At 34.0% G+C, this 21,138-nt stretch overlaps 1 protein-coding gene across 10 annotated transcripts in view; it reads right to left on the reverse strand.

Annotated features, from left to right (window-relative positions):
* CACNA2D1 (calcium voltage-gated channel auxiliary subunit alpha2delta 1) overlaps nucleotides 1-21,138 on the reverse strand; it is a gene marked incomplete at both ends in the record, with an annotated part of 507,019 nt that overhangs the window by 165,419 nt on the left and 320,462 nt on the right. For all 10 annotated transcript variants that reach the window (XM_080701701.1, XM_080701708.1, XM_080701709.1 and 7 more), the window contains one exon: nucleotides 8,523-8,652. In XM_080701701.1, the coding sequence (XP_080557827.1) occupies nucleotides 8,523-8,652 (130 nt within the window). The remainder of the gene's footprint in view (nucleotides 1-8,522; nucleotides 8,653-21,138) is intronic.

A 21,138-nucleotide genomic window follows, 5' to 3' on the forward strand; every position in this document is an offset into this window, starting at 1 on the left:
CTTAGAAAATGTGGCATGTTTTAATGAATACCTGCCAATAACATGATGTGTGATCTTAAAGATGGATGTAATGGACATATAAATATCTATATAAAAGAGCTGAGTGACCTTGCAGTAGTAGCTAATAGCTAATTTACAAATTTATTTTCAGTAAAACCTATTGTTTTATAAACATTATACATATTACTAAGAGGAACTCCTTTGTCTCACTGACCTGAATATAGAACATCTAAAAGAACTTAAATTTAGTAAGAAATACATTTAGCAGTCTAGATATTTGAGAAAAATATGTAAATACTTAGTGCATTTTTGGTTTGTGTTTGTACTGGGAATTGAACCCAGGGACATTCTACCTCCAAGCTACACCCCCAGCCCTTTTATTTATTTACTTTTGAAACAGGATGTCCCTAGGGTGCTGCATTTGCTAAGGCTGTACTTGAACCTATGATCCTCCTGTCACAGCTTCCCAAGTACTGGGGTATAAATGTGTGTCACCACACCGGCTTAATTAGAGCACACACACACACACACACACACACACACACACACACATATGAGAGAGAGAGCATATATATATAAGAGGAATACATTTCAATACATATATAGAAATATACACAAAGGATATACAAGTTTTATATTATGATTTCCAATTTATTTTAATGTACCTGTGTCAATTTCATTAAAATAGTCATAGACTTGAAATATTGGGACTTAATGGGTTAAAATATTTCTCAAGTTTCAATTAAGGAAATAGAATTCTTCACAATTTCAATCAAGGCAAGAGTATGCTAAACTGTAATCAGTTGGTAATATGTAGAGGCCAGTATTATCTGCATAGACTAGTACCAGATGTCAGAGTGACCCCAGAACCATCTTAGACACAGGGCGCTGTGATCTAAATGAGAACACAGTCCTCAAGATGTTACAATACTGTTCTGCCTTCTCTTTAAATAAAATAAACCCTTCACAAACTACCTAAATTTTAATCTCTACATCTGCAAAACGTAAATACCCTGGAGTGGCCTTATGAAGATTTATTAAATTATTCCTGATATATTATTGAATTATTCCTAACATATATTCCTACAATTGCAATTACATATCCTTTCAATTCAAGCCTCTTTATCTTTTGAGTTTGGTGAGTGACATAGAGCAAAAGAGTGTGACTTTGTCTCAAAAAAAAAAAAAAAAGAGGAGTTAAAGTGTATAAAAGGGCCCTGCAAATTCAAATTTGGTAACCATGTATTTCTAAACCATATACTGTGGTATAAAGTATGAAATGCCAACTTAACTTTTTCATGGCTTGTTTTATATCTATTTTTAAGACAATGTTTAAAGCTATAGAACTTTTTCCTGTAATAATAAATTGGTATCTTGTTAATTATAGGATATTATAACAAATATCATAGAGTTGATGGCTTCAACAAAGAAATATACTTTCTCACAGTCCCGAGGACTAGGAAGTACTAGATAAAGGTGACAGTCAATTGGATTTGTGGTGAGGGCACTTGGCCTATTGACGGCTGCCTTCGTGTGTGTGTGTGTGTGTGTGTGTGTGTGTGTGTGTGTGTGTGTGTGCATGCACACGCACACGTGTGTATATGTGTGCATGCTGAGAGAGCTTTCTCCCCCTTTTTTATAAGATCATCAACTTCTCAGGTAAGAGTCTCCTCTTTAGGAACTCACTTAACCTCAATTAATTCCTGAAATCCCCATCTCCAAATACAGTCGACTTTCAACATACAAATATTTTAGAGGATGGAACAAAATTTCAGTCCAAAACAATTTGTGAAACCTTAAAATTCTTCTAATTGTTCTATTAGTCTATATTCCTTAATTAGTTAAAAGATCACCATCTATATGATTAGAAGAGCATCGTGCCTTTGTCCTTTGGATATATATGTGGTCAAGTTTTCACCATCAGAAAATGAAAACAGTAGTGCTATCTGTGCATATGGACATATTACTGAAACATCAATAGAGAAAGATAATAAAAGTGCCAACTTTATCTTTAGAAGTAGAATTGCTTCTTTCTTCCAGAATTATTAAAATGATCAAATTATCCTAGCCTAAAACCTATGTTTTGAACCGCAGACTTGTTCTCAGTGGCCTCTTATGATGTTCTTACCATTTCACTCACTGTTCTATTTCTAATGAGGAGCGATGCTAATTATTTAAGCTAATCCTTTTATTACAATAGATGATCATTTGCTACAGAATCAATTGTACTTCTTAAGAGTGCCCTTTCTTAACACTTAATCATGCAACTAGAAACCTGACTCACATGCATGGCTTTGCAATTTCAGTATCATTTTAAAAAGAAGAAAAGCTACTTTGCTAGTATTATAACCATGATACATTTCACTGACAGTAAAATATTCCAGTTTTTAAATTCACTTAATATAAATGTCTATATCATGGAATGATGAACCCTCCATAATTGTTTTGTAAATTATCTTCTGTACAAAAGTCAAACACAAAGCTTAAGAACACTCTGTTGCTGAAAACATTTTTACTATTGTATTTTGATCTAAATAATTGTGATGAATACTAGCATAGAATATGATCACTCTGAAAAATGTCAACAGGTTGAAAGTAGATTTTCTAGGTCTTCTTGATCAGAGTATTGAGTATATTAGGAAATCTCACCTTTGTGGGCTCTGGGGATGGCTCATGTACTCAGCTCATAATAGAATGAAGAACAGTTTTAACAAGAGCAAGTCACATCTTGTAACACCTAAACCAATGTCTGAATACTTGTTTTAATTTCCAATATATTCATATAGGACCTGTCAAAACATATTTTCTTGAAATTAAATAGTCATAAAACTTAAGTTTAATATAGCATAGAGTAAAATGGTAATAGTGAATACTACTGGAAAATATTGTACCTTTGTATTCATCTTATTTTACTATTTAAAAATTTAAAAATTAGAAAATAGAAGTATTTCCTATTTGATAGATTCCTAATGCTAATTACAGATAATCCTCACTACAACCCAATGAGATATATTCGCTTCCTCTGCAGGTAAAGAAGCTTACTATGTAATTCAGAAATAAAGCCTGGATTTTTATCCACCTCTTCAAGGGTCTTATTCATGTTCATGTACAAAGCCAAATCTTCATAAAATGACTCTTTCATTTTACCAAAAAATTGCACATAATGCCTGAAATGTTAACATTTTCGAGGTTCAGATAATCTGTGTTACTATAAAATAATTAGAATTACAAGGTACAAATAATCCTTAAAGTGTCATTTTTCAAAGTCCAACTTAATTACCATATTAACTATTTAAGAAACAATGAACTTAAATAGTTCAATAATGCAAAATTAACAAAAATGGAAATTTTTGGAAGTGATAAAAATGTACCCTTCATGTCCCTTGTTTAGATTCCAAATATAATCTAACATTTTAATAGTTCCTGTGGCTGCAGTGAAGACTTATATTCTACTGTATGCTTTATAATTTTTATTGATGTGTTGGAAAGAGATGTATAGTAATGTCAATATTATACAGAGAATACTTACTAAAATATCTAAATTCCTCAAAAGTTTTTATTTCTTCCTTTAGAATTTTTGATACATAGTTTGACTTTTTACTACAGTATTTGTAATTTATCTCTATTGTTTGTCTTCTAGCATCATATAGAAATGCCAATATGTGATACAGTGACCTGGGAAGATGACATATTTGCTTTATTCTTTATTAGTTTCTTAAAAGAAACTGATAATGTACCAAAATGAATGATATCTCCTATGGTGTTTTAGTTTATAAGCTTTGAAAATTTATGAAAGTAACTTCTATTATTCATATGCTACAACTTTATGTCGTTGACAGAGGTGCTTTGAAGATTTCATTAAAATAAACATAAAACAACTGGATGCTTAATTTGCACCAATAGATATATAGTACAGCAATATTATTAGTCATCTAAAATACTCAAATATGCTGGGTGTACTCAAATATGCTGGGTGTAATGAAGTATGCCTATAATCCCAGTATGTGGAAGGCTGAGACAAGAAAGTCACAAGTTCAAGACCAGACTCAGCAACCTAGGGAGACCCGTTTCCAAACAAAACTTTTTTTTAAGAACTGGGGGTTATAGTTCAGAGATAGAATGCCCCTGGGTTCATGTCCCAGGAAAATACACACAGACACACACACACACACACACACACAAATATTATGTCATTTATCTTATCATTATATATTATTCTTTCAATAAATAACTTGCTTTAATGAGAAAATATTTTCTTCTAGATTCTTTTGTCTTTATAAGTGCGACTGGCTGATGGTTACATTTATATCTCCTTTTTCTTCTTTTCTGTGCTATGCCTTTTATTTTTATGCGTCAATTTTCATAATATTTTATTTTTTATATTTTTATATTTATATTTTATTTTTATGAGTCAATTTTCATAATAAACCACCAGTTTTTTCCACTATAATATTTTGCTATAAATTTGTATGTATTTTTATAATTTTAATCTCCATAGTTTGTAGTTCAACATATTCCTTCATCCTAATTTTCTAAGAGTCTTGAAAATTTTTCTTGTATTATTAAAAACTTGTTCTTTATGGCTGAGTAAAATTCCATTGTGTACATTTGCAGGGAAATGGATGGAACTGGAGAACATTATGCTAAGTGAGATTAGTTAGTCACAAGCAATACGAAATCTCTCTTACTTAAAAAGTAAGATGCTCTCCCTAATATGTGGACGCTAGGGAGAAAATGGTTCATAGGCAGAACTCCAGATGAAAGAGAAACCATAGATGAGCAAACAAAGCAACTTAACTGAGGAGGATGGGAAGAGAGGGAAATTCTCTAATGTTCATGATGTACATCCACAAATATATCAAAGTCAATTACTAAGCCAAGCATACAAAGAAGAGGGGGGAATGAAGAAATGGGGGAAGGGCTAATTGTGTGCACTATGCATGTATGCCTCTACCAGCTTGTACCCCATTAAGATGTATGATTATAATGCACCAATAGAAAAATTTTTTAAAAACTTTGAGTTATTGATAAAGTATTGTGTAGCACATTTTCTTTAAACTTTTAACATTTGTGCAAGAATACCAAATATCTGAAGAAAAGGTAGCTTCATCTGTCTATATACTTTATAGAGCTGTGTAGTCAGATAATCTCATTACACTGAGCTTGTCAATCTAAGTATATTTTATTCTGCAAAAGGTATTATTTACTTTGTTACTGTTGCAATGATAAAAATACAGTGAAATAACAAAATCTAAGTATAAACTATTACTTATAGCTGTATGCACTTAAGACAGGGAAAGACCTTGGAACAAATGAGTTGCTAAGACTTAGAGGCAATCATCAAGAGCTACCTACAAAATTACTGGCAAAGACTAAGCAGTCAGCTTTTGCTCCATAAGTAACTTAAAAGTATAGTTGCTGTATATTTTAATAGTAGAGAATTATACATCAAGATAAATTACAATGGCAGTATTAGTGACTAGTCATTTAGAAAAGCAAAGACTTTTAGTAAAGTATAACACTTCAAAAGCTAATACAACTCTCAAAAATTCTGTCTTATCAAAATTAATACATCTTAGTGATAATAGTATGTTCAGATTTTTATTTCTAAAATAGTAATAATAACTGCTTTGTTAACATTACAGAATACATCAAAAGACAAAATTATCTGATTCCTGAAATGTTTATAAAAATTGAGGTTTCTTTTATTATTTTTCTTTACTAATGTGTATTTTTGAACCATAATTATTATATAAATATCAACATAAATATTGATATTTAGATAATAAATATTGATATTTAGAAAACATAAATTTCTATTGAAAACAAAAATAGCTCATTCTATAAAGATATTACCTAACTGGATTTGAAATAGTACAAGAATTATAAAGGTCTCTGATTAAAAGCAAATTAGGTCAGAATATTCAGTCTATATTTATTTTCTATCCTCATAAACAGATAAATGATATTTGAAAATTAAGTATGGTTTGAGCACTCTAAAATTAAAAGTAATAAACAATAAAATTTTCAAAGTTGGAGACATTCAGATGGAGTTTTCATTAAATAGACTACTATGAAACTTTAAAGATATTATTGAGCAAAAAAAAAATCCCATTTCAATTCAAGAGACTTTTAAAAGTAATCACATTTGGAGAAGTTGAATATGAGATTTCTACTAAGAAGGTAGCTACACAATTTTCATTAAGTGTAAGAAAAGGCTGTTTGCTTCAGTTAATCCTTCAATTACAGTGTACTTTCATATTCATTAAACTCAGAAACCTAGAACAATCCTCTAAATCCGATATGTTCCAATGAACTGCCTGAAGAATACCAGTAATTATAGAATTTTCCAGATCTTGTTGACATTTCTGATTTTGTTCATTTACTCATGTAGCCCAAAAAGCTGGAGATGCATTTTAAAGGGGTACATACAGCACAGGGTGAGAAGATCACTGGAGATTTTAAAAAAGAGAGTACCAATACTAAGAAAAATAAGACTTAAAACATATTTCAACTGGTACCTTATAATATCTAAAATCATTTAAAATATGATCAAATTTCAAAATAATATTTTACGACTATTAAATTCATTCTTTGCAGATGTTTAAATTGGAAAGATAAGCATTTATACAAAGTCAAAATGCATAGGAACTGGGCATGGTATGCCTGTGATCCCAGGACTTGGGAGGAGGTAGGATCACAGAAGGATCACAGATTCACAGTTGGCCTTAGCAACTTAGTGAGGTCCTTTGCAACTTAAGAAAACTCTGCTTCAAAATAAATAAAATAGCCGGGCATGGTGACAAATGCTCGTAATCCCAGTATTAAGGAGGCTGAGACTGGAGGATCTCAGTTTTCAGATAGCTTCAGCTACTTAGGCCCTCTGCAACTTAGTGAGACACTGTTTCAAAATAAAGAATAAAAAATAGGGCTGCGGGTGTAGCTTGGAGGTCAAATATCCCTGGGTTCAATTTCCAGACCCTCAAAAAAATAAATAAATAAAATAAGCTGGGCATGGTGGCATACATTTATAATCCCAGAGTTTGGGAAGCAGAGACAGGAGGATCATGGTTCCTGGCCAGCCTTAACTACTAATGAGGCCATTTGCAACTCACTGAGACCTTGTTTTAACAATAAAAGAATAGCCAGGTGTGGTGGCTCACACTTGTAATCCCAGTGCTTGGGAGGCTGAGACAGGAGGATTGCAGGATCAAAGCCAGCCATGCTGGTTTAAGAGACCCTATTTCCACATTTAAAAAAAAAAATGTATAAAACAGGGCTGGGAATGTAGCCCATGGGAGTGTAGCTGGAGGTAGAAGGGCTTTCAGGAACCCCAGTACCACCCCAAAATTAAATAATAATAATAATAATAATAATAATAATATAATAAAATGAAAGAAAAGAATACAATAAAAAATAGGGCTGGGGGGTAGCTCAGAGGTAGAATGCCCCTGGGTTCAGTCCCCAGCACAAAAACCAAATCAGCAGCAATAGAAACCTCATAGGATATATGTATATATATGTGTGTGTGTGTGTGTGTGTGTGTGTGTGTGTGTGTGTGTATACTATATATATATATATAGTACATACACATATATGCATATATATTTTTTCTTTCTATTATATTTTGCAGTACTGTGGATTGAACCGAAGTTTTTCTATCACCCAGCTATATCTAAAGTCCTTTTATGTTTTTCTATTTTGAGATAGGATCGCATGTCTTCCTCACAGATGATCAGGCCATCCTTGGGAGAATTCTAAGTTGTTATTCTAGGGCTATGCCCTCTTCAGTGTATAGTGTCCCAGAATATCACTGCAACTTTCTCCCTGTTTCTCCCCTAAAAGTCTGATTCTTTCTGAAGTCTTCTCAAGTGCTACTTGTAGTCAACATGGTTTTCTATTTTTTTATTTTATTTATTTTCCTTTCACACAATTCTCCTACCTTCAGTCCACAAAATATTGGGTAAAGGTCTTTTTACTTATATCCTAGGGTACGGCAAAGACAGATGAACAGACATGGGCAGAAGTGGTAAGAACTAAAAAGTCTAAAATGTACAACCTCTTCCTTAACCATTTTGTATGTTGTATAAGATGTGTATGTGGAAGCATAACTGCACTATTTTTATTTCCAAAATATATCTATATATTGTTTTAAGTACTAATACCAATTGAGAAGGCAGGATTATTTTCTAAACAATATATTAACAAGAAATTTCCATGGTCACAGACTTTCCTACAATTAGTCATATAGTAAGACCATATGAACATAAACTGTTTATAAAAGTTAGAGTTCTTTTACATAAATAACTTTTCCCTTCTCCCAATCCAGAGATTAAACCCAAGGCCTCAAAAATGTTAGGCAAGTGTTTTTCTATCATTGAAATATGACCTAAGCACCTTCCCAAACCGCTATATAAGGTGAAATAAGTGTCATGCTTGCCCCTATTCTGTTTTTCAATTATGGGACGCATAAAAAGAAGAAAGCACAGTATCCCAACAGTTATTCATGTTCTTTTACTTACATCCTTCATAGATGTCAGTGGGAATGTGGACTGCTGCGTGCTGATAGGATATTTGTCGTCCAAAATTAGCATCCTCGATGAAAACAGGCTTAATTCTCTGGCTGCCTGGCTCGCTGTCATTTTTTTCAGGCTACACAAGAAAAGATAGATAATAATTTTATAACTTATGCTAATGGATATCTTCACATTCACTTCTTTATTGGTAAATGTTCTTCAAAAACATATCTAAAAGAATATTTTTTATTTGTTTGTTTATTCATGCTAGAGATTGAAAAAATGAGCCTTCTACCTCCAAGCTATACCCCCAGCCCTTTTTATCTTTTATTTTAAAACAGGGATTTACTAAATTGCCAAGGGTCTAGCTAAGCTGCTAAGAGACTGGCCTCAAACTTGCAACCTCCTGGCTCAGCTCTCAAGTACTGAGATTACTGAGCCTGGGTTTCTACAAGAATATTTTAAAAGATAGTCCAACAATGGCATTGGAAACACAAAATTCCACTGAAGTGTTAGTGTTGTTCACGTTAAATCCTCTTTATATTATTAATAGTATAAAAACTGCTCTCCTGATTTTTTTCAATTTTAGATTCATTTCAGGAATCATTCAGAGCTTTATACGTAATACATATGAAGTTGTATGTTTAGAGAATAGAATAAGTGACTGTAAATACAAGTAAATTAAAATGATCCACTTAAAATAAATTTCACCATTTATGCTACTAAATTTATACTGGGCAGTAGAGGATAATTTGACAACTAATGGTGCACATAAGACAGCAATAAGGTCACAACAGAAGATTATGTCACATTATCTTTTTTTTTACACACTTTCCATTTCATTTTCTGCTTTATAGTTAAAAGGAAGAGAGCCATTGTAACTCTAAATATAATTAAATTCTAACTTTACCAATTTGTTTCCTAAGTTGATAAATAGGATTCAATCAATAAAGATTCAAGCAAATCTTGCAGAAGTTTAAAGTTGAAAATTAATTTCCCATCTGTTATAAACATGCCCTTGAGACCCTGCTGCCCTTCTCACACCCCAAAGGAAAAATGCATCTATAATTTTTAAATGCCTATTAAGAACTTTTCAATTTCAAAAAATATCATTTTTTTGTGTATGGTACTGGGAATGGAACCCAGGGGCTTTCTACCTTCAGGCTACACTCTCAGACCAATATTAATATTTTATTTGGAAACAGGGTCTCATTAAGTTTCTGAGAGCCTCACTAAGTAGCTGAGGCTGGCTTCGAACCCGTGCATTCCTCCTGCCTCAGCCTCTCAAGAACTGGGATTACAAGTGTAAACCACAATGCCTGGCTAAAATATCCTTTTAACTCTTCTCCAAAAATTAAATCCAGACCTGCATTTTCAATTCCTTCTCTAGAGAGAATGTTTTCAATATTCCAAAAGTATTCCCCTCAAAACGAAAAAAAAAAAAATTACAACTTTTTTTTTTTTTTTGGTGGTACTGGGGGTGGAACCCAGAGTCTTTCTACCTCCGGGCTATACTCACAGACCTATTTTATATTTTATTTGGAAACAGGGTCTCACTAAGTTGCTGAAAGCCTCACTCAGTAGCTGAGGCTGGCTTCGAACCTGTGCAATCCTCCTGTCTCAGCCTCCCAAGTGCGGGGATTACAAGCATGTGCCACCATGCCTGGCAAAAATTACAACATTTTACTCTATTGGGGCACACTCACAAAAAAAAACACTTAGCAGTACAATGCAGCGAGACACATGACAAAGGGGAAAACTGAACTGAATATCCAGGAAATGTCAAGCAGCAGCTGGAAGAATATGGCAAGATCACGAGGTCAGCAGATCCACAAGGAAGTACTGGTGTCCAACTTTTCAAACAGTCTTGAAAGTTTAAATGATCAGCTAACACACACACACACACACACACACACACACACACACACACACACACACACACATGCACAGAGACTTTCTTAGAAATAATAGACATTGATATGAGCAACATGGCTCTTTGTATTTTTAACTATGGCTTCTCAAGCACCAGGCATGAGCCATTCATTAAGGAAATCAACTTACCAAATTACTTTTATAAATGGAACATTATTGAAAGAAAATATGAGCATGCTCAGTACAGAGAAAGCATTTCATGAAACTTGTGCTACAGTGAGGCACACCTGAGTGTGGGATACTTACATATAAAATGTGTTATTGGTAAAAACATTTGGGAACAAAACACTTTTATATACAGGTGAAAGACACAAATACGTAAATGTTTTGCCATTGAAAACTCAATTTATGGGAGGCAGAGACAGGAGGATCACGCAGGTTCGAAGCCAGCCACATGCGCTGGCTTAAGAGACCCTGTTTCCAAATAAAAATGTAAAAATAGGTCTGGGAGTGTAGCCCGGAGGTAGAAGGGCTTCCAGGAACCCCAGTATCACCAAAAAAGAAGAAGAAGAAGAAGAAGAAGAAGAAGAAGAAGAAGAAGAAGGAGGAGGAGGAGGAGGAGGAGGAGGAGGAGGAGGAGGAGGAGGAGGAGGAGGAGGAGAAAACTCAATTTGCAAAGCAGCAAAAAACATGTTTAAAGTCTAAACTTTGGCAAAATACCCACATGCAAGAATCACTAATCATTCTTTCTTAAAACAGAGGTAGGTGTGTACAATATGAAAAAGAAGAAAGTAGAGATATAGGAAGGAAGACGGCAAATGAAACTACAGAGCAAATTAATGCCTTACCTAGCCTTCAACACAACTGCCTTGGTTAAAATGGTTAAAAGAAAAAGAGTGAAATCTGAAGTTCTCATGCTTGAATCCAACTGTGGTTTTTTATCATGTTTAAGATTTTAACATTGATTTGTATTAATGTACAGTTGCTAAAATATATGAAATAAAAAATGTGTGCTCTCCATGGCATTTTTATGGTCTGCATTATGTTACATGAAATAGGACAGGCCCAGAGGAAGGACTGCATGCAGAATCTAGAAAAGTTGACCTCAGAGAAGTGTAGAGTAAAATGTCAGTTACCAGAATCCTAGGAGAGTCTAGGGGAAGGGATGGGAAAGGGTTGACCCAGGAGTACTAAGTTACAGTTAGATGGGAGGAAGAAGTTCTAGGGTGCTACTGTGTTGTAGGATATGCAGAGATCATGATAATGCACAGTATATGTCAAAATCAAGAGGGAAGAATTTGAAAATCACCATAAAAATAATGTTTAAAGGAAATATATTTAATTTTTTATTTTTTATTATTTTTTGTGATACCTGGGATGGAACCCAGGGGCATTCTACCTCCGAGCTATACCCCCTGCCCTAGTTTTTATTCTTTATTTTGAAGCAGGGTCTCACTAAGTTATGGAGGGCCTCAGTAAGTAGTTGAGACTCTCCACAAACCACAATCCTCCAGTATCAGCCTCCTGAATGCCACCACGCCTGGCTTATATTTTTTTTTTATTTTTTAAATTTGTTACTGGTGCATTGTAATAATACTTCTTAATGAGATAAAAAATGGTGGAGACATACATGCACACATCACCCAATTAGCTCTTACCCAATTCCCATCCCATTCCCTCCCCATGCTTGGCTTAGTGGTTGACTTTGATATATTTTAGTACCTCATGTGCTTTAGAGAGTTTCCCTCTTTTCCCTTCCCATCTCCTCAGTTAGCTCGCCTTACTGTTCCTCTATAGAATCTCTTTCTTCATCTAGAGTTCTTCCTGTTACCCATTTCTCCCTAGCTTTCACTTATTAGGGAAAGCATCTGATTTTTTATTTTTTGTGACTGACTAATCTCACTTAGCCAAGATGTTGATCAACAGATGAATGGATTATAAAACTGTGGGATATGTACACAATGGAATTTTACTCAGCCATAAAAAAAAACATAATCACATCATTTACAGAAAAATGGAGAAAACTGGAGGGCATTATGCTAAGGGAGAAATCTGATTTAAATGTGTCCGTGTATTGGAACATTACAGAATACCCCATTAACATGTGCATTTTTAAAGATTTTATCTTTTAGTTAAAAAATAAGCTTAGAGGTGGGCATGATAGTGGATGCCTGTAATTACAGTACTTGCGAAGATGAGACAGGAGGATCACAGGTTTGAGGACAGTTTCAGCAAGTAGTGATAGTCTGGTCAACCTAGTAAGACCATGTTTTGAAATAAAAAATAAAATAGGACTGCAGGGTATAGATCAGAGGTAGAATGCCCCTTCCCCTGGGTTCAGTCCCCAGTAACACACACACACACACACACACACACACACACACACACACACACACACTTAAATTTTATTTATTTTATTTTTATTTTATTTTTATTTTATGTGGCTCATATTGAAAAGCTTAATTTATTTTATAAAAATCAGACTATTTATGTAATAAAGAAGCACCATGCCATGTCTCAGGCATTCATATCAGAAATTATTCATGGTAAACTCTCTTAATCACATAATTCAATTTAATATAAAAGTAATTTATGAAGCTGTTGTAACTTAAATCCATGCTCAATTTCAGGAAATAGATTTTTTTGTTGTTGTTGTTGTTTTTCTTTTTCTTTCTTTTCTTTTTTCTTTTTTTTTTTTTTTTTGTAGTACTGGGGATTGAGCCCAGGGACATTCTACCTCTAAGCTATACCCGCAGTCCTATTTTTTATGTTTACTTTTGAAACAAGGTGTCACTAAGGACATGCACCTGTGCTCCTCCTGTTTCAGCCTCCCAAGTACTGGGATTACAAATGAGTGCCGCCCCATCTAGCTTCAACAACGTGATTTATAGCAGCTTCTTAGCAGGACTCTCTCCTGTCTCCCAAGGATGCCCCTGGCACAGAGTAGCAGAGCACAGTGACACCTATTCCAGCTGTGGACCATATTGGTGCACTGCATTTAATTCAGCTTTTAAAAAATACCAAATGTGTGGCATTGCATGTGGAACCTAAACTCACTTTTCCAGATAAGTAAAACTTTCCTTATCTGGAAAATACTAAAATAAGTGTGTGCCACAAAGGATTATTGTGAACTTTATATGCTACACAGCATATCAAGGATTTGCTGCCTAGTATAGAATGAGCATATATATGCCAGTTCTTATTATAACTCGATCCAAATGTACTGCACCCAGTATAACTAAGTGATTTATTTTAGGTACGTTAAAAAAAACTGAGTAAACTGATTATCTTACAGAAGAAATTAATATGCTATCTCTATGACATCATCTATTTGAGGACTCTATATCAACCAACATCAGAGCCTAAAATAAAAGCTACATGTTATAAGATATTTTTTTCAAAAGTATTAGAAAACAAACCTAAATCTTGGTTTTTAATAATAAGAATAGATTTTATCTTTGTTTAGTGCATATTTCTAATAGCTCATTCTAGAATCACATTTATTTTTGTAAAAAATAAAATCATGAAAGATCGGGCTTTTTAAAAAGACATTTAGATAGAACATTATGTTAGAATTAATTTTAAAATAGACAATACTCGACTTAGAATAAAATAAATGGCAACATAAATATGCAAGGAATTCAGCTGACTGGCCAAATGCCCCAGACAGGTCAAATTTTTTAAATGATCAATAAAATCAAATAAATAAATCAACTGAGTTTAATGACATGAGAACTGAGTTGAACTTCTTTCATTTGGATTTTAGTCAGAAACATAGATCTTAGAATTAGGTTAAAAAGGGTTTGTAATGATCTGCTTTCTTTTTGCTTACTTTCGGAATTAAGAAAAGAGAGCAGCTTGCAGGCACAACTTGAGCCTTCTGAGGAATTTACTTCACTAATCTTCAGGGAACTTAAAGATTTATTGGAACAGATGTCTCCAAAAACCTAAAGACCCAAATACATTTCAAAATGATGGTGCATTTAAATGTGAATTTTCGTAGATAATTATTTTATTAATAGTTTTTATTTCATTTTATCTTGACATTTACTTTTTCTTTAAAAGATCAATATATAAAACGTAAAATAACATCAAGATAAATGCCTGCAGTGTGTCTTATATATTTTTCTAATTTTGAAAAGGCTCAACTTTTTTATTTTATGTGTATTATCTTAAAGTTTTTCACATGTATAAAAGGCTTACATTCACAAAAATAAAAAAAAACCTCAATCTAATATTGCTTCATTATTGCTAACACATTTAGACATACAAAAATTTGGTGACAAAGTCATTTCATATCAACCATAAAACAATTATAATATTTTTTAGATTGCACTCATTAACATCTCTCATTGTAAACTAGAACTGGGTAATGTTCTAAATGCTTTGTGTGTGCTAACTTAATCCTCACAATAATACCATGCAATTACTACTACTATCACTAATTTACAGGTCAAATGAGTGAAAAGGAGATGGTGTGACTTTGCCAATATCACCTAGCTGGAAAAGTGCAGAGTTAGGATTCCAACCTGGGTAGCAGCAGTCCAGTGAAGCATCTCCTAGCCATCACAACCTGCTATCTTCTAGGCTTCAAAACAACATACACAGCAAGTGTAACTGCATGCCTTGTTGCTTACAGGGAGTAAAGAGCTGCATATAGACATATTTAGGAATGCAATGTCACACCTCTACATTAAAATATTTAAGCAGATAACATAAGAAGTAGTTATGGGGACTCAGTCTTTTTTCTTCCCCATATATTTAGAATATTGTTCCTACCCAGACACAGTGGCTTACACCTATAATCCAAGTACTTAGGAGGCTAAGAAAAAAAAAAAAATCACAGGTTTGATGACTGTCTCAGCAAGTAGTGAGATTCTCATCAACCAGGTAAGATTCTGTCAAAATAAAAAATATAATAGGGATAGAGGTGTAGCTTAAAGGTAGAATGCCCCAGAGTTCAAATCCCTGTGCCACAAAATAATAAAAAATTCCTATTCCCAACAAAAAGTAAATGAAAAAAATCTTAAATTGAAAATTGAAATATTATACCAATTTTAATGATGTATCCCCTTTGGACACACAAGCTAACAATTATTATATTTTCTGGTTATACATAAAATGGGACAGAACTTTAGTGACCATGGCATAATATAAGTCTGAGTTTCTCTTTGATTCACAAATAAGAATGAAAACATAGCTTTTATTGATCTAGACTTGGAACCCCAAGCCCTGATTTTTATACCACATATAATATGAAGACATATATCTAACTTTGCTACTACTTTTTAACAGAAACTAGTTTGGGATATAGGGAAACTACGTGTCTATTTTGATGTTGCTCTTAGGCCTGACAATGGCCTGGGAACCCAAGAGAAGGAGCCAAAGCAAGAGAATGAGCATATATGTCCACTGACACCACCATCTTTGGAGCCAGCCTGTTAGGTAAGCAAAACAGAACAAATGTTTATCTTTTTTTTCTATATAGCCAGCCCCTTTAATTTTTTAATATAATTTTATTGGTGAAACCACTTCAATTGACACCATGTACATAAACAAAATTATCAATACCAATCTCAATATCCTACATGGGGAGGAAGAGGGAGTAGAGTGGAATCTGGAGGAACACTCACCAATTTTTGGGTGTGTATATGTTTCCATTACACTGAACTTCACCATGATATGTGAATAAAATGCATCAATACAAATTATTTTAAAAATAAATGTCTGCTGGTATGGTGGTACATGCTTGTAATCCCAGCATTTGGGAGGCTGGGTTTGAAGGACTTTGGTTCGCGGACAGCCTCAACTATTTAGTGAGGCCTTTTGCAACTCAGTGAGACCTGTTTCAAAATAAAGAATAAAAAATAGGGCTGGGAGTGTAGCTGGGAGGGAGAATGCCCTTGGGTTCCATCCCCACCACACACACAAGTAAAAGAACCCGGGCGTGGTGGCGCACGCTTGTAATCCCAGCATTCGGGAGGCTGAGACCAGAGTATCACATTTTGCGAACAGCCTCAGCTATTACTTAGTAAGGCCCTCTGCAACTTAGTGAGTCCCTGTTTCAAAATAAAGAATAAAAAAATAGGGCAGGGGGTATAGCTCAGAGGTCGAATGCCCCTGGGTTCCCTCCCCAGACCTACAAAAAAAAAAAAAAAAAAAGAAAGAAAAAGAAAAAAACATGTTTATCCTATTAACTATTTTAACTATGGTGCACAGTTAAAAGTTAGCTTGCCATTTCTTCTCTAAGCTTTGCCTCTACCAACTTGCAACAGAGTATTTTCATATTCCCAGTGCGTGCAAAAATTTTTCTACCTAATTTGCAAATATAGTATCTTTTTAAAAAGTAAACGTGTTGTCACTAAATATATATATATATATATATATATATATATATATATATATTATTATTTCCTCATGTAAGTGGAAGTAAGGGAGTAATGGGATGCAAGAGAGACGTTAGATAATGGAGGAGAAACCCCAGTGGTGCTATGGAGGGGGTCTCGGGGAAGGTGGTGAGAGTGCGTAAATTAATGAAGGAAACACTTCCATTGGTGTTATATATACAATTTGAAGGTTTAAATGGCAATCTCAGTATCATGTATGAAGACAAGAAGGGAGCAGGGAGGGAGTCCGGGTAAGCTCATCGAGTGCTGTGTGCATGTATGGCCCTATCACTCTCAACTACATTATGATGTGAAACTACAATGCACCAATAAAAGTATATTTAAAAATAGTATTAGCATTAAAGGATACAAGTTTAGCAAGCATTACCTCAACACATACTCTTTAATACGAAAGAGACAAAAGAATAAGATCCCCTACCTCAAGTGGCTAAAAGTTGAGCAAAGAACATCAAATATGGCATGCATTAACACGCTACCACTAAAACCAGGAACGTGTTACAAGTTGCTTAGTGCAACCATTGGAAGAAATGTTGTTTGCCACCTAGGAAAATCTAAAAAGGCTTCAAGAAGAAGTTTTTCAAACTGCTTTTTTGAAGCATACTTAGCAATTGATTAAAAAATTATAGGACGTCATCATCAGATAATTAGAAGAGTGAATATGTTAACATTAACTTAGTGTGGGTTAACTAGACACAATAACAATTGGGTTAAGTTCTCAGTAAGGCTTATATCCTTCCATGAAAATGGGGGCTCACCAAATAATTTAGTCCAGTTATCCTTTCATTTTGGTTTCAAGAGGAAAATCTGTTTAAATGACCACAACCATATTTTTTAACATACCATACATTCCTCGGGGGACATTAATCCTGTTCCCATCTCAGCCACTGCTTTCACTAAATCTGGCTGTCAGTAAGTATTTATTTTATTGCCACAAGGTGAATATAAATAGAATTGATTTAAGTAGAGGAACATAGATATAAAATGTCCTTGAGGAACTATCTTAAACAAGAGTCCTTGAAGAGCTTCTATCCTTATGGCTCCCCAGAAGCAGATTCAGGTACAGCTAATAAGGAGGTGACAGTCTGAATAAATAATTGATCACCTTTAAAAACTTGTTTTACCTTCAGGTGAGGATTTATATTGGATAAAACCATTATAATGGATAAAAGCAACACTTTTACATCTCATTCTTTATATACAAATGTGAACACTTGAACATCTCATTCTTTATATACAAATGTGAACTCGGTAATAGGTTTGCAAAAATGCATATGGAAAACAGTAGAAATAGGAGGTTCTAAGTTTGGTCCTGTTTTAAATACATCCTAAACTCATGGCCTTCTTTGTTTGATTTATACAATTTATGAAAGCTACTCCTGAATCCCAAGCTCCTGTCATTGGACACTACCCAACTTTACCTATATGGAATTCCTTAGACTTCTATATTATCTTAAAACATTTTTTAATGTTGCGTAAATGTGAGAAGCCGGGGACAGTAAGACAACAGGGAGTGGTGGGATTGTGATAAGCTAGAAAATGTGCCACAACCAAAGGCATTTACACTCATTTTGTTAGCAATGTCTTAAGCACACCAAATTATATTTGCATTTGAATCTAGCCTTGCCATGTATATGTAATTTCACACTTGTTGGGAAATTTCAGCCACTTATTTTTAAATTCTACTTCTAAGCTAAACATAAGACTCTATTCTAGGCCACTCTACTAAGCAGCCAAATTAAATATTTAACTGTCTATGAGAGATTTCTTCATGGATATCCTTGAGAAATTTTTTGGTAAAAATGTTCTTGACTTTTAAAAATCTTTGCCTCGCCGGGCGTGGTGGCACGTGCTTGTAATCCCCGCTCTTGGGAGGCAGAGACAGGAGGATCGCGCAGGTTCGAAATAAATAAATATGTTTCCAAATCAAAATTTGGAAATTAAATATATTCCTTATAAAACATATTCCTTAAACTATATTCATTAAAAATATTAAATATATTCCTTATAGCCCCAGTGAAAGAGCAAGTGATTTATAAAAAGCAGACATAAAAAAAACTGCTAAAACCAAATTCTCCTTAGTTGAAATACTAACAAATTTCACAAAGTGAATAATTAATTAATTAAGTTCACAGTGAACCTTAGGAATATTCCTAAAATGCAAAAGGGGAAAAAAAGAGAAAAATTAGGGAAATAGAGATAATAAAATTTTAGGTCAAAATGCAGAGATATCAACCATGAATTATATATTTACAGATATCAGGTCAAAGTATATGTTAAAGAATCATCAGAGATTTAGGTCTGCAAAGAAATCTGTGTGTAGTGTCAATTTTGAAGTTCTATACTAGTTGAGGCAAAGATTTTTATTATTTATTTTTTATTATTATTTTTTTGTGTGTGTGGTACTGGGGTTCCTGGAAGCCCTTCTACCTCCGGGCTACACTCCCAGACCTATTTTTACATTTTTATTTGGAAACAGGGTCTCTTAAGCCAGCAGCTGGCTCCGAACCAGCGCCATCCTATCTCCGCCTCCCAAGCACAGGGATTACAAGCGTGCGCCACCATGCCCGGCAATACTATGGTATTTTACATTTACTGAGTCTTGCATAGATTCATCCATTCATTATTTTCTAGTTTATAAACTTTATTTTATTTATTATTATTTTTTTTTGTGGTACTAGGGTGGAACCCAGGGGCTTTTCTACCTCCAGGCTATACTCCCAGACCTATTTTATACTTTATTTGGAAACAGGTCTCACTAAGTTGCTGAGAGCCTAAGTAGCTGAGGCTGGCTTCAAACCTGTGCAATCCTCCTGTCTCAGCCTCTCAAGCGCTGGGATTACAAGTGTGCACTACCACACCTGGCTCTAGTTTATTAACTTTAATTAAAGACTGTTATGTCCATGTACAGATATATTTAAGAACAAACCCAATTACCATGTATAATCAAAATGCACCAATAAAAATCATTTAAAAAGACCTAATGTTAGCACTAAAAAACAGATGATACAGCAGGAATTTTAGTTTTGTTGTGTTTTTCCCAGCTGTTGTCTTTGAGCTGTCATATTTGTGATTAGAGGGTAAAGAACGATATAAACCATTTGGTATAATTTTTGGATAAAACAGGCATTGAGTAAGGGCAAGTGTTTTATTTAGGGTGTATATTTAAATTCCAATCCTTAAGATCACTGACATTCACACAGGTCTGGGCTGAGGTTGGAGTGGTGATTAAAGGGACTCCTCAAAAATGGAAATATGAGGTCAGGCGTGGTGGCGCACGCTTTTAATCCCCATGCTTGGGAGGCAGAGACAGGAAGGTCGCGCAGGTTCGAAGCCAGCTGCACGCGCTGGCTTAGGAGACCCTGTTTCCAAATAAAAATATAAAATAGGTCTGGGAGTGTAGCCCGGAGGTAGAAGGGCTTCCAGGAACCCCAGTACCACCAAAAAAAAAAAAAAAAAAAAAAATGGAAGTATGGAGACTGGAAACAGGATATTTCTTGGAATAGAACTATGAATCTGGTATTCTTAGGCTACTTTTCAGTTGCCTAAAATGAAACCACAACTTAAACCCTTTGATTAATAGGGCAAGAAAATTTTACTGGGTGATTATAATGTGCTAAGAGCTATGTCACTGCTATTAAGAGACAGAAACTGTCCTCTGGGAACTTATAATCTATGGAGGGAACCCTAGGGAATAATTTACAAAAACTAGTTGTGTCTCCATGAAGAATCTGCCATTTCATCACTAAAAATGATAACTGCTTAAGAAAATTTCTGGTAAAGTTTCTGCAAAAAGTAAGTAACTATTTGAAGATCTTGAAAGTGGAAAAGATTTATGAATATACTCTAAGAATATTATCATATTTACACATATATATTTGAGAGCAACATCTGAACTCAGATGATTATCTTGGGGAAAAGAAAATGACAGATGGAGAAGCAGTGAAAAATGAAGAAAATAATCACTATTCTACTAGTCAAAGAAACTGTAAAACAAATTATCTGCTAATGCAGAACTGGTTAAAAAAAAAAGTTAAAATAGTAACCAGAGGCTCAGCATTTATAATCTTTTGCAGAAGGTATACATTAAAATAAATGTTTTCTCTCAGATATTTATACCACTAAAATATATTAAGAATAAATTCACTAACTGATAATGTATCAATATTTAGTTCCAATACTTAGATATTAGATGTTGATGTATAAGATGGCAACAAAGATACACTCTCAAATGACCAAATGACATAGAAAAGCCAGAAGAAATAACACTGATGGTAAGCCAAATTCAAACTACAACAAAGTGATAGCATTATAATTTGAACATTTTATATGTAAAATATCAAACA

This window comes from Muscardinus avellanarius, assembly GCF_963383645.1.
Source record: "Muscardinus avellanarius genome assembly, chromosome: 9".
Classification (NCBI taxonomy): domain Eukaryota; kingdom Metazoa; phylum Chordata; class Mammalia; order Rodentia; family Gliridae; genus Muscardinus; species Muscardinus avellanarius.